This window comes from Schistocerca serialis, chromosome 2 (assembly GCF_023864345.2).
Source record: "Schistocerca serialis cubense isolate TAMUIC-IGC-003099 chromosome 2, iqSchSeri2.2, whole genome shotgun sequence".
NCBI classification, from domain to species: Eukaryota; Metazoa; Arthropoda; class Insecta; order Orthoptera; family Acrididae; genus Schistocerca; species Schistocerca serialis.
Genome location: NC_064639.1, coordinates 760,773,212 through 760,788,206, shown reverse-complemented (window position 1 = coordinate 760,788,206; position 14,995 = coordinate 760,773,212). Strand labels below are relative to the sequence as shown.

The 14,995-nt window shown below is 39.4% G+C and overlaps 1 protein-coding gene across 1 annotated transcript; it reads right to left on the bottom strand.

The window, feature by feature from the left end:
• Positions 1-533: 533 nt before the first annotated feature.
• LOC126457970 (39S ribosomal protein L12, mitochondrial) lies at positions 534-14,754 on the bottom strand. Its single transcript, XM_050094729.1, has 4 exons — positions 14,569-14,754; positions 4,103-4,349; positions 3,873-4,004; positions 534-760 (listed from the first exon to the last, which is right to left on the bottom strand). The coding sequence occupies exons 1-4, from the start codon at positions 14,628-14,630 to the stop codon at positions 644-646; spliced, it is 558 nt and encodes a 185-aa protein (XP_049950686.1). The 5' UTR covers positions 14,631-14,754; the 3' UTR covers positions 534-643.
• Positions 14,755-14,995: the final 241 nt, after the last annotated feature.

The following is a 14,995-nucleotide window of genomic DNA, read 5'->3' as shown; positions in this document are numbered from 1 at the left end:
GACAAGTCACATCATGATTCTGAGTAGATAAAACTTTATTTAATGAAAAATAATAAAATGCAATTGTTTCTTAACATGATTCAAACTGGGTTTGCTTCCATCTCAATTATTTTTGTAAATAAACAGTACTGACAACTAACCTACACAAATGTTCCAGCAGATCAACCAAAATCGCTGCTGTTTGCAGATCAACCAAAAACGCTGCTGTTCGAAAATGCATACACAAAGCCACAATTTCTGTGCGTGGTAGCTGCAGTCCTTAAGAGTAGTTCTTGCACTACTACTTTGTTCATTTGCTTACTCTTGCCGTGACAACAGGACAGTTCAATATGTCTAGTGTCTATTGAGCAAGACAAATTCCCACCCACAGTTGATAATGTTCACTGTAGAGTTACATAAATGCTTTGCATGACGTACTACATAAAAAAATTAGAATGTTTGTGCATATAGATAACACTACTTGCTTCATGTTCCTGAAGACTCTCCTTCTGGTGGGATATCTGGAGCATTTCTCCCCAAACAAGAAATATAGCTTCAACAGTACAAAAGAAAAATACTTTATTAACAATTACACAAACTACACAAATTTCACAAAAGGAAACTCTTCACAGAGAGTTATAATTTCCGGAAGAGTTCTTCACACCTAACTTATTTCACATGTAGCCCCTACTTTTGATAAAGCTTCTTTCAATTTGTCTGCTTCATCCTTCGCAATGTCTGCTTTTACAACAACTGGAGCACTCTCAACAAACTTTTTAGCCTGTGGAACAAAAAGTAAAAGAACATGTTTGTATTTTTAATTATTTATTGCAATATAGTCTTCCTTAAAATAAAAAACCTGGTAATGTAATGAGTCTGTATAAACTGTTCTGATTACTATTACATTCATCAATGTGTTTCTTTACCATGCAATTCATATAGTACCTTACAAGATAAATCCTTAATATGCAAATATCTTTTTGGCAATCAATATGCAAAATCTTCAACTCAATTTCATTATACAAACCTCAAGAACAAAGTAACTTCTTAAATTATGTTTAGGTTATTATTTTGTATTTTTATGCTCATCACTCTTAGAATGTAAGCCTACCATGCAAATATATACTGTCATCAGGAAATAGTGAGTGGAGCTGAGGATGCCAGAAAATGGAGTGCCAAGTGGAGAAATCAGAAAATTACTGACATATTCTTCTGTTAGAGTTCAACTGAGGAGTGACAGCAGCAGAGGCAGCCAAAAACATTTGCACTGTGTACGGGGATAATGCCACTGGGCAGGGCATGACAAGAATGGTTTTCTCATTTTAAGGAGGATCATTTTGATGGTAGTGACTCTCCGTTCAGGAAGACCTTTGGGGTTTGATGGAGATCATTTAAACACATTAATCCACAATGATCCATATCAGTGCACCTGAGAACTAGCAAATGCGATTAATTGTGATTATTCCATCATGGTGTGACATTTGTGTGCGACAGGGAAGATTCAAATGTAGGGTGTATAGGTACTGTACGATCTAAGCCAAAATCACAAAAAACCACAGGTGGCCGTATGTCCATCTCTGCTTGCTCGTCATATCAATTGGCTCATGAACAACAGTGTGGCCATTCCTACCCCGTATCATTACTGGTGATGAGAAATGGTATCTTTATGCTGACATAAGAAATAGAAAGGAACGACTGAGCCCAAACAAAGCAGCAACTCCCCATACAAAGACCTGTGCACGTTCACAAAAGATAATGTTATGCAGCTGGTGGAACAGTGATGGTGTGGTGTACGACAAATTGCTTCCCTGCTGTGTAACCATCACTGCAGATATTGACAGTAAAAAACTAAGATGTCTTCCAGATGCAATCCATGAACAATAATGCCAGCCTGTGTTCTGCTAGACTGACAATATGCAGGAGTTGCATTGGGAAGTCATTCTGTAGCCATCTTATTCATCTGACCTTGCACCCTTACATTTTCACCTTTTCCACCTTTATCGAGCAACTGTCAAGTAACTTCTTTCCTGGATGAAAATGCACTCCAAACATGGCTCAACGAGTTCTTTGCCTAAAACAATGTGATTTCTACAGTCACACAATCGAAAAGTTATCCCAGCGTTGCAGACTGTTTTAAATAGTGAAGCAGAATGTATTATTGATTAAGCCTCTTATGTGCATCTGTTGTGTTTAATAAACTTATGTGCCAACCTAATACTTAGGGCTGGAAAAATAATTTCCCCAGGCAAGAGATATTACATAAATGTTTTTCAACATGGCCATAATTTCACCTACGAATTAATAAATAATATAAAAGATAATGGCAAGTGCTTTACAGTGATAGTCTGGAGGGTAAATGTTATGTAATCACAATTATATGCCTAAGAGATTACTTGCCTAGGTTTTTAACAGTTAATGCTGCAGACCATATGAGGGGGGGTAACCAAAGAAAAAAAAACCGGAATTATTTGTTAAGAGCTATATATTTCCAAAGTGTTTACAAAACAACCTTATCCCCTTCAAAATGTTCTCAAATACAACTAATACATTTGTCCCACCGGTACTTCGACTGTTCGAAATATTTTTTGTAGTCATCTTTTTGAAAGACTGACAGCTCCTTAAATTCTTCAATTTTGTCAAACTGGTGTTGTTTCATGCCCCTTTTCATGCTTGGAAATAAGGAAAAGTCACACGGAGCCAGGTCAGGTGAGTAAGGAGCACGAGGCAGCAGAACCACGGCATTTTTAGCCAAAAACTGTCTAACATTTATGGCTGTGTGTGCAGGTGGATTGTTGTGGTGGAAGAACCAGTATCCCACCTGCCACAAATCACGTCTTTTTGGACGAACACTGTTGCACATCCTCCTTAAAACAGTCTGTGAGCACAAGCTCTCGAATTTTTTCAATACTTTCAACGATTTAGGCTGTTGATGGATGTCCAGAATGAGGTTTGTCATCAAATGATATGACACTATTTCTAAACTGAGCTAACTGACACTATTTCTAAACTGAGCAAACCACTCATACACCTGAGTTTTTCAATTGTGTCATCTTGGTAAGCTGTTTGCAGCATTAAAACTGTTTCAGCAGCATTTTTACTGAGTGTATAACAAAATTTCACAGCTGAATATTGTTCACTTAATGTTGGCATCATAGAAAACTAAACAAGAACAAAAGCTGCTACCAAAACAATCAATGCAGATGAGAGGGGGGGGGGGGGAAGGGGGGAGGGAGAATTGTGACATGCTATCAATATCAGGTCATTATGGATGGGGATTGTACTGAAAAAGAGCAGGTAAGGAACTGCAAAATTCACAACAGAACAATCCATTTGACAAGTATATCCAGAGTTTTTGATTGTAGAGGGCTGTCTGAACAATCCAGCTCCTTTTCACAATGTAAGGAGGCATGTGTCTTAACAAATGCCACACACACAGTGAACATTACTCCCAAGAATGTTAAAACCACCAACACAATTCATGTGTGTAGCAACAGACACACATAACTGTAATACACTAGAACTTCTTGAACAGGTGTAGAATGACACATTTTGGAAACAATCAAGTTTCAACAAGATGCAACACTGCTTTTTGCCAGTGTCACCTGTGAGTGATTTCTTCCCTCGCAGGTGGACTGGCAGATCATCCCAGAACCTCTGATCATCATGTTACCCAGGACAAAGATTTTAATATACTGAATACTATGTACAACTGTGAAGTTAAAGACTTGCTGTTAACAATTTTGTTCAATCCAAGCTTGTGCTCTAATGCTTTTCATTTCCATTATGAGAATATCCTCATCAGCACAATGAATCACAACAGAAGTACCTAAATCAAATCTTTATACTAGTTAATGAAGAGCTTATGACATAAAACAAAACTTTTGAATTATTACCTGAACTAAGTTCATTCCTTCAAGTAAGTTCTTAACTTCTTTGATGAGAGCAACTTTCTGTTTTTCATCAAACTGTAAAAGTTTGACAGTAAAACTTGTCTTTACTGTTTTTGCTGCCATAGATTCATCATCCTGTAAAGTTAAAATCAACAGATTTTTTTTTTTTTTTGTCTCCAAAACAGCATTATTACAGTAATGGAAATAAACTATAGGCATGCATGCACCCATACCTCTGCTTGTGAAGCTCCAGGATATGCACCAACTGCCCCAACAGGCATAAGTGGTGCATCAGGTAAATTTAGTCGCTTTTTTAGAGCTTCACTCAATTCAGCAACTTCTAGTAAATTAAGTCTTGATATTGATGTAACGAGTTCCTCAATTTTTGGTGAAAGTGGTTTTGCAGCACCTTCTGAATGTGGAGGAACTATCTTCCCCTCAACATGTACTTCAGGTTGTGAAGCCTGATAGATAACACTCCTACAAACACAACACACATAACTATATCACATAAAAAGGAGAACTTTTGAAATGTCATACAAAGATTCTTTTAAGGGGATACGGAATCACCTATCCCCGCAATGTTAATATATGCCTACTATAGGGAACATTTTCTCACAAAGTACTGGAGACAGAGAGGTAAAAATTTTACTGTATGTGCATTCATATGTTACAACAATAATGAAACAACAGTTTATTGTCAAAGTATTTTCTTACAGAGATATTGTACATTTATTTTTAAGTAAATTTTTTCCATCGCTTTTTACTAGACTATCACCCCTAAGTCTTTTGTAAATCAAGTAATTAAAAAATCGTTGTTTCAGTATGTAATAGGGACCTATGTCACTACGTCATAAAAATTTCAGACTTCTAGGTTGACCAGTACCTGAGATAATGTTCCTAGATGAAGTAAAAAGTAAACTTACGGGAAACGGAGAAAGAAGATTAAAACATTCCTGATCCGTAGCTAATACCCCCTTCACAGTCTTCATAATCATCTTCAAGTCTTCTTTTGGCACCCCTCTGCACCTGTCTTGCTTTTTTCACTAATGTCTTGATTATATTATCAGCATGCCTTAGTCTGTGCTGATCTAAAAAGAACATAGCACGTACCGTACGGGAACCAACACACATACCCAACTTTTGAAGGACCTGGCATTTAGTTATATTTCCAAGATTGAAGGTTGCTACAGCATCATACACACCAAAATGTAGTGTATTAATTCCGACAAACACTGTTTTTGGGAGACGATGCCATATCACACTATTCAAGCACTCGTTGGGGTTCTGCGTTTTTCCGTGAAGACATTTCATCAGAAGACTTCTGTCAGCCAGATCTCTGAAAATGGGCTTTATTTCTGCCATGATGGCTGATGGTAGACTGTGGTGGTGAATGTATTTCTCTCCTGTTGTTAGTCCCCTATTGTATTTACACCAGCTGTTTTCACCTTTGGGGCACAAACCATGTTGTGGATGCTCATCCGTGGATGCGGTGTGGAAATATAAAGCCCATATAGCTCTCCTCATTTCTTCAAGATTGCCTGTATTTTGCCTGATTGCAAGGCCATAGCAGTTCTGAATGTGGTCTATTATGGAATCAGTCAATCTTCCTCTGCCATCCAAGGTTTTCCCATCATCTAGTTTTTTCCCTTTCATAACTGATTTTAACCTTCTCAGCCTGGCACCCATTCTCTTCTGCACATGTCCTATACATTCAAGTTTGCTTATATTTACACTGTTCCCATATGGTTTGCTTTCCAAAACTTCTTTGAATGCTTTAGAGTCACCATCTCCCAGATATTTGACATAGCGAACATTATACCACTGTGAAGAGCGATGAAAAATTTTCTTCACCCCAGCAACCTCCATGCCACCACTACTACCATAATAATTAGCAATACAGTCATCACTGTGTTCATTTTTCAGCCTGCCTGTGCACCTACAGTATTTAGACATTATTGCAACATCAATAACCTTGCCAGTATCAACACTAGTTGCTGTTACAACACCATTGTTGGAGGTGTGGCCCCTTTTCTGCCACGTGCCATCAAACGCCACTGTGAGGTCACGACTGCCGTCATTTTCTTCCACTGCTTCTTCCACAGCAACCTGCATTGACTTCTGTGCTACATCTTCAACTGCAGATCCTAGTACATAATTGTAAGCTTCAAACTTTGAAGGTGCACTTGGAAGATTTAGAACACCACATAGCATATCACCAGCTGCTTTGCCCTTACCAATTGCTCGCAATCCATAAACTAACCTAATATTTACATTATAAAGTTCAGTTTTCTTGTATCCATTATTTACAGTTACTGAAACCGAACTTGGAAACTTACAGCTGTATTTACAAACACTGCATATTAAATTAAACTGGGCAGCCAGGCCAACATGGGATTCTACTTTCAGAGAAACGTTTCCATGACATTTTTTGCAGCACAAACTGTTTTCAAGAGCTTCACACAATATATTCGTATCAATGAGTTCAAAAACTTCATTCCCTCTATCAAGTAAATTATATTTCTCTTCCAAATCTCTTAGTTTTTTATGAGAAGCACTGTTTTCATTTGGTGTAAGTTCGTTCGGCAAATCAGTAATAAGTGGATTCACATTTTCCAACAGTGATGATGATGAACTGCTTTGCTTTGCTAATGAATCATTATTTCTTTTCTTTTGCCAGTTCACACGCTTTTTAAATACTTTTGCTTTAGCTCTAGGCATTTTCACTGCGAAAAATGAAGCACTAAATACGAAATAACTCAACAACAACTACTTTCTTATTTCACACTGTTTACAAAACAGTCCCGCCACAAAGTCAAAGAGTAACTTGAGGAAACCAGAGAGAAACATTTTCGGGCAACTAGTGTATAAATAGTCGCTGGAAACCGGGATATTTGAATTCATGTCACTTTAAAGGTACTGCCAAAAAGTTCATGGTCAGCCACGAGAGACGTGTATAACTAAAGCGCAATACCCGATCTCACAAATATATAAAAATAAAATAGTTATAATTGTAGTAGAGCTATGTATGATACGTCATTTTAAAGAGGAAACATGGCAGAAAATAATACGCCAATAAAAAAAAATTCGATTTTTTAACCCAAAATCCGATTCCGTATCCCCTTAATAACCATGGTGAATGTATATTTCAACGAATCACGTTACTATAGGGAATACACATCAACATCAAATTTCAGTTTACCTGCAGTTATGGAGGCCAGCAAGGTTTGTGACAATTTTATCCCCCCCCAGGAAATAAGAATAAGTTACCTCAAATTTGGAATCAAGTGTAACACAATATATCGCAATGCTGATTTTCAGAGCTAATCACATAGCAACAGCATGCTTGAGGACATCCCTCTGTACTTAACAAAAATACCACTGCTCTGGGCTTCGACGAACTGTTGAATCATGAAATTCTTCACTGAAGGCCATATAGGTAATTTTCAGAAGTGCTTATTTGCCAACCCATGTTGCCCCTTTTCTAACTTGTCTACTTTTTCATTATGCATGATGCTTGCAAGTGAATTCATTTATAAGAAACTGACAACTTTTACTATTTCTTTTGCATCTACATCTACATCCATACTCCGCAAGCCACCTGACGGTGTGTGGCGGAGGGTATCTTGAGTACCTCTATCGGTTCTCCCTTCTATTCCAATCTTGTATTGTTCGTGGCAAGAAAGATTGTCAGTATGCCTCTGTGTGGGCTCTAATCTCTCTGATTTTATCCTCATGGTCTCTTCGTGAGATATACGTAGGGGGGAGCAATATACTGCTTGACTCCTCATGAAGGTATGTTCTTGAAACCTCAACAAAAGCCCGTACCGAGCTACTGAGCGTCTCTCTTGCAGAGTCTTCCACTGGAGTTTATCTATCATCTCTGTAACGCTTTCGTGATTACTAAATGATCCTGTAACGAAGCGCGCTGCTCTCCATTGGATCTTCTCTATGTCTTCTATCAACACTATCTGGTACGGATCCCACACTGCTGAGCAGTATTCAAGCAGTGGGCGAACAAGTGTACTGTAACCTACTTCCTTTGTTTTTGGATTGCATTTCCTTAGGATTCTTCCAATGAATCTCAGTCTAGCATCTGCTTTATCGACAATTAACTTTATATGATCATTCCATTTTAAATCACTCCTAATGCCTACTCCCAGATAATTTATGGAATTAACTACTTCCAGTTGCGGACCTGCTATACTGTAGCTAAATGATAAAGGATCTTTCTTCCTATGCATTTGCAGCACATTACACTTGTCTACATTGAGATTCAATTGCCATTCCCTGCACCATGCGTCAATTTGTTGCAGATCCTCCTGCATTCAGTACAATTTTCCATTGTTGCAACCTCTTGATATACTACAGCATCATCCGCAAAAAGCCTCAGTGAATTTCCGATGTTATCCACAAGGTCATGAATAGCAACGGTCCTATGACACTCCCCTACGGCACACCTGAAATCACTCTTACTTCAGAAGACTTCTCTCCATTGAGAATGACATGCTGCATTCTGTTATCTAGGAACTCTTCAATCCAATCACACAATTGGTCTGGTAGTCCATATGCTCTTACTTTCTTCATTAAACAACTGTGGGGAACTGTATCAAATGCCTTGCGGAAGTCAAGAAACATGGCATCTACCTGTGAACACGTGTCTATGTCCCTCTGAGTCTCGTGGACGAATAGCGCGAGCTGGGTTTCACACAATCGTCTTTTTCGAAACCCATGCTGATTGCTACAGAGTAATTTCTAATCTTCAGAAAAGTCATTAAACTCGAACATAATAAGAAGAGTCATTAAACTCGAACATAATATGTGTTCCAAAATTCTACAACTGATCGGCGTTAGAGATATAGGTCTATAGTTCTGCACATCTGTTCGACATACCTTCTTGAAAACTGGGATGATCTGTGCCCTTATCCAATCTTTTGGAATGCTACGCTCTTCTAGAGACCTACGGTATACCGCTGCAAGAAGGGGGGCAAGTCCCTTTGCGTACTCTGTGTAAAATCGAACTGGTATCCCATCAGGTCCAGCGGCCTTTCCTCTTTTGAGCGTTTTTAATTGTTTTTCCACCCCTCTGTCATCTATTTCGATATCTACCATTTTGGCATCTGTGCGACAATCTAGAGAAGGAACTACAGTGCAGTCTTCCTCTGTGAAACAGCTTTGGAAAAAGACATTTCGTATTTCGGCCTTTAGTCTGTCATCCTCTGTTTCAGTACCATTTTGGTCACAGATGTCTGGACATTTTGTTTTGATCCACCTACCACTTTGACATAAGACCAAAATTTCTTATGATTTTGTGCCAAGTCAGTACACATAACTTTACTTTCGAATTCATTGAACGCCTCTCGCATAGCCCTCCTCACACTACATTTCGCTTCGTGTAATTTTTGTTTGCCTGCAAGGCTTTGGCTGTGTTTATGTTTGCTGTGAAGTTCCCTTTGCTTCAGTACCAGTTTTCTAACTCGGTTGTTGTACCACGGTGGCTCTTTTCCATCTCTTACAATCTTACTTGGCACATACTCATCTAATGCATATTGTATGATGCTTTTGAACTTTGTTCACTGATCCTCAATACTATCTGTACTTGAGACAAAACTTTTGTGTTGAACCATCAAGTACTCTGAACCCTGCTTTTTGTCACTTTTGCCAAACACAAAAATCTTCCTACCTTTTTTAATATTTCTATTTACAGCTGAAATAATCGATGCAGTAACCGCTTCATGATTGCTGATTCCCTGTTCTACGTTAACTGTTTCAAATGGTTCAGGTCTGTTTGTCACCAGAAGGTCTAATATGTTATCACCATGAGTCGGTTCTCTGTTTAACTGCTCAAGGTAGTTTTCAGATAATGTACTTAAAAAATTTCACTGGATTCTTTGTCCCTGCCACCCGTTATAAACGTTTGACTCTCCCAGTCTACATCTGGTAAATTAAAATCACCACCGGAACTACAACATGGTCGGGAAATCTACTCGAAATATTTTCCTGCTGATTCAGGGGGCCTATAGAGACGCCCAATTACCATGTTTGAGCCTTCTTTAACCATGACCTTCACCCACATTATTTCACATTTCGGATCTCCGTCTATTTCCTTCGATACTATTGCACTTTTTATCGCTATAAACACGCCTCGCCCTTCACTGTCCAGCCTGTCTCTGTGGTATACATTCCAATCTGAATTTAGAATTTCATTACTGTTGACATCTGGTTTCAGCCAACTTTCCGTCCCTAGAACTATGTGGGCATTGTGACCATTTATTAATGAGAGCAGTTCTGGGACCTTTCTATAGACGCTCCTGCAGTTTACTATTACCACATTAATATTGTTATTCCCTGTTGCGTTTTGCCTACTGCTACCTTGTCGTGTCTCAGGAGGCTTCTTGTCGGGCCTAGGGCGGGAATCCTCTAACCTAAAAAAACCCACATGTGCACTCCACACGTACTCCACTACCCTTGTAGCCGCTTCCTGAGTGTAGTGCACACCTGGCCTATTCAGGGGGACCCTACATTTCTCCACCTGATAGTGGAGGTCAAGAAATTTGCACCCCGATCTCCGCAGAATCGTCTGAGCCTATGGCTTAAGCCTTCCACCCAGCTCCAAACCAGAGGACCGCGATTGGTTCTGGGAATGATACTACAAATAGTTAGCTCAGATTCCACCCTGCGAGCGAGGCTTTCCACCGTCACCAACTCCGCCAACCGCCTGTATGAACTGAGGATGACTTCTGAACCCAGATGCAGGAGTCATTGGTGCCGACATGAGCAACAATTTGCAGTCGGGTGCACCCAGTGATCTCTAACGCCACCAGCAGGGCCTCCTCCACATTTCGGATGAGACCCCCACGGCAAGCAGACAGAGCGAATGCTGGCCTTCTTCCCCGACCTTTCTGCTATTTCCCTAAAGGGCTCCATCACCCGCCTAACATTGGAGCTCCCAATCACTAATAAACCCCTTCCCCCGTGTACCTGCTTGGACCTTGCTGAAGGAGCAGCCACACGTCTTCTTACAGGCAGAGTGGGTGATGCCACATGGCCAGCCTCCACATTGACCCTCCGCCTCATGCGACGCGAACGCCGCTGAACCCACTACTCCCCTCGGGGAGAGGGTGCCTCAACTGCGCTCGGTACCCGCGAAGATGTCTCGACAGCTGGGACCATGGGTGAAGCATGTAACACCTGGGGTGTACCACACGACGCACCAGACTCCCCACTGCCAATACACTCCGAGGCAGCAGCCTGACGGATGATAGCTGACTAAACTGTGGTTACCAGACACTTCTTGTTGGAAACAATGAAAATAAGTACTACCTGTCTCTGGACTGTATTCAAAACAAACACGAAATCTATGGAACACTATTACTAGTACTTGAAAATTAAAGCTTCCTAAAAGCAAAAACACACGGAAAAAGAAGTGACAAGTAAGAAAAACACAGTTAATACTTAAATTTACGTAGCTTGCTGCACAGGAGATGTGAAGCAGACGGCATTTATGACACTACTCGCACTGAACATTTAAGTAGTTCGTATGTTATTGTTCATGTGAACTGCAGCTTTTGAAATTCTCTGACTGACTAATTATTAAGGCATTGAGGCCTTGAGCAGTCCTAACACATTAAGTAACTTATATGATAACTAGTCTCAGACAAGTATACTAAAGTTCCAGGTCATTTAGATCTTGTATGAACTGATGTCTAGAAGGAACTAGAAGGGACGAACTTTAGCATTTTCCATGGTTCTTATGCAACCAGTAGTACACACACAGACAAAAGTCTGCCCTTGTGTTCTCCAAGTACATAGCCCATGAGGAAAATGATATGTAACACACTGTATGCCTATGTGTCTTCTTACACAGATCCCTGTAATGGTGTAAATGAAAGTTGATTCATTTCAATAATTCAATACTGAGGAGTGCCCGGCAATCAAAAAGTTGACGACTACAGCGTCATTCTTTGCACAAGGTATTTTTCACAAAGATTTTCGATTATATTGATACAGGCATTTTTCCAGCTTCTGTGAAAGTGTTAGCTGGAGCTGAAGACGTTACACCCAGTCATAGACAAACATTTTTGTACTAAAGTTTATCTACTAAAAACAATTAGGCTACTGCTAAATGGCACTGGTGTGTTCCAGGTATCCATAATCTATGCAACATTAAAGTATCACTTGGTACAATCAGAGTTAGGGCCTATATGCTATTGTAAGTGCCCCATCAAACTCTGGAAACTAACCTAATAATATTTAAAGCTTGTTCATATGACAAAGCCATTACACATGTGGTGACTCCAACTTAGATGAGAATCAATAAAACTCCCAAATACCAAAGAATATACATTTCATTGAAGTTTTGTGAAAATCGCTGGCTTGTGAATGGGATAATGGCTAGATTTCTTTGGTGATATCTGTAAGACAGATAAGTCACTACAATTTAAATGGCTTTAAATAGTCTAATTTGTGCTAATTGTATGCAGATGTCTGCTTATTGCAACAGTTTCATTTTTGGTGAAATATTTCTGCATACCTCAGGTGAATACATTGCAACAAGCAGCAGACTCGAAATTTGCAACTTGATGTCCAAATACTTCATATGTGAACCATACAACAGAAATTGTTGGGATCCATGACAGTCTTATGACATTTACTTTACACGTTGTTGCCTCCAGTAAGTTTTTATTTCCAATAATTGTTTGACACAACATATCCCTGCAGCACACTGCCATCTCCAGTTGTCTTGTCAGAATAGGTGACTCAACTACCACACTCAACAGAAACTTCATAACAGAAAGGAGTGCATACCACTCTAAGTAATGTTGGTAACAATGTGTCGTGCAAAGCTACCATTAGAAACACGAAGGGGCTGAAGGCAAAAACATGTAAAATACATAACATTAAATGGTTGTAAGTATCAACCATTTCCATTCTAGCATAGATGAGTGTCAGAAAAAATTGAGTACATACTAGGAATGGAGAAGCTGTTTCACAGAAATTAGCAATGATTTCATGGTTTCAATTTTTTTTGTTGGAGATAAATACATCAATAAATTTCTATTTTGCCTTTACCAATGAGAGTCAAAAACCTCCAGACAAAGGGAGCTCTCTGCTATACAAGTTTCTCTTTTTTATTGTAGTTTGTGTGTACCCAAAATCTGACTACTAGATTAAGCAGTTGTACATTTAAGTTATATGCAACTGTGTTTATCAAGACTAATTTGTGCACAATCAGATATCAGTATCTTGCAACAAACTTAAAGGGAATACAAGAGACCATAATAATTAGAGATGATAATTTGGAGATGTGATACACAACCTAATTTCATGTCATTAACTGTTCTGACTTTTCAAGAAATCCCAGGTTTCTTAATATGCAGTGACATTCAGAAAGTCATGACACCACTATGACCGAGCGAGGTGGCACAGTGGTTAGACAATGGACTCGCATTCGGGAGGACGACGGTTCAATCCCGCGTCCGGCCATCCTGATTTAGGTTTTCCGTGATTTCCCTAAATCATTCCAGGCAAATGCCGGGATGGTTCCTCTGAAAGGGCACGGCCGACTTCCTTCCCTAATCCAATGAGACCGATGACCACACTGTCTGGTCTCCTTCCCCAAAACAACCAACCAACCAACACCACTATGTTTGCAGGGCACAGATATTCATTGCCAGTGATGAAGATGGCACTACTTTTTCTCTCATCCACTTCTAAGAAAAATTTTGGAATAATCTCCTACAGTGATGTGTGCAAATTCAAGGTATGTAAAGTGAATTATATTTTCATATATGCCCCCTACTGCCTGTTGACACTGCACCACTATTGCAGACCTCCTGCTGATGACTGCTGCACTGAATACTTGTTTTATCAGCCACATAATGTCTGGTCATTTTTAGTATCTCTTACCATTGTATAAATCTGTACTTTGTGAATAATATACACAATGCTCATGAAACCAAACTTACGGTATGATGTCTCCACAGTTTTCACATTCGTCTCTGTTTAGTGCTCTCTTCCCAAAACATTTTTTTTCTGACACTGTGTAACTTAACGAGTGGAGATGAGTGGGCATTGTATATCACTCTGCAAAGGGGGAATTTCATTTAAGGGGAGAGACCAATAGGAACCAGAACCCTAACTAAAATGTTTACATTTCAGACTAGGAACCTTCTTACCCCACTCTGCCTGTTCTTTGCCACTATATCTCGTAGAACTAGAACAAAATTTGTTCACAACGAAATGGATTTGTAAGTTTGAATACCATGAAGAATATATTCACAGATAATCAAAGGTCTTAAGACTGTCAGACTGTAATATTGTGACATTAATAATGTTGTTTGATGCTGTACAGACTTACATTTATCTCCTGTCATACATTCTGATCCAACGAAAAAGTCACGAACAGCGAATTGTCACGCACAAATATCCGTAGTTGCAACATAATGGCCCTGATGGAAAAGAAAAGCGGCTGACGCAGAAAGTGCTGTGATGTGTAAATCGTTTACTTTGCGTTATGGTCAGAGCTTAGTGATAATGCAGTACAGTAAAAACATCTGCACATCTTATTAATTATTGTTTAGCATGATTACGCTGCCTGTCGTGAGTGCAGTAACAGATGTCATTCTATATCCAATTACTTGAACTGCGGTATGATGCATTAAGTGAGACATGCGAAATCTTGTTTCTCAGTACCTACCGTCTTGAAAAGCATCGCCAGTGCCTGATTGTGCCTCGAAAAAATATTTTTCCACTCTGCATCCCTTCAAAATAACAGTAAAATTAGTATAAAGTTATTCTTTTCTGTGCACCGGCACTTTCAACGAAAACAAACTAACACCCGACAGCCATATGTAATATCGACTGAAGACTATCGATGCCGATTGCAAAGTTCCCTAACTCATTAAACGGAAGAACGTCGACAGGACCCCTCTTTCCTAATCAACAATCGCTGGCGGGCAAGTATAGAGGCGTATGTACAAAAATTACTGGAAAGCGCAGGAGTTTATGTTGAGTTTATTGTGATGAAAAGGCAACAGAAAAAGAAAACACAAGGCGACTGTGGGTAAAAAAGTGTCTAAAACAACAGAGGTACAAGAAATACAAAATGGCGGTGACGTTTTGTT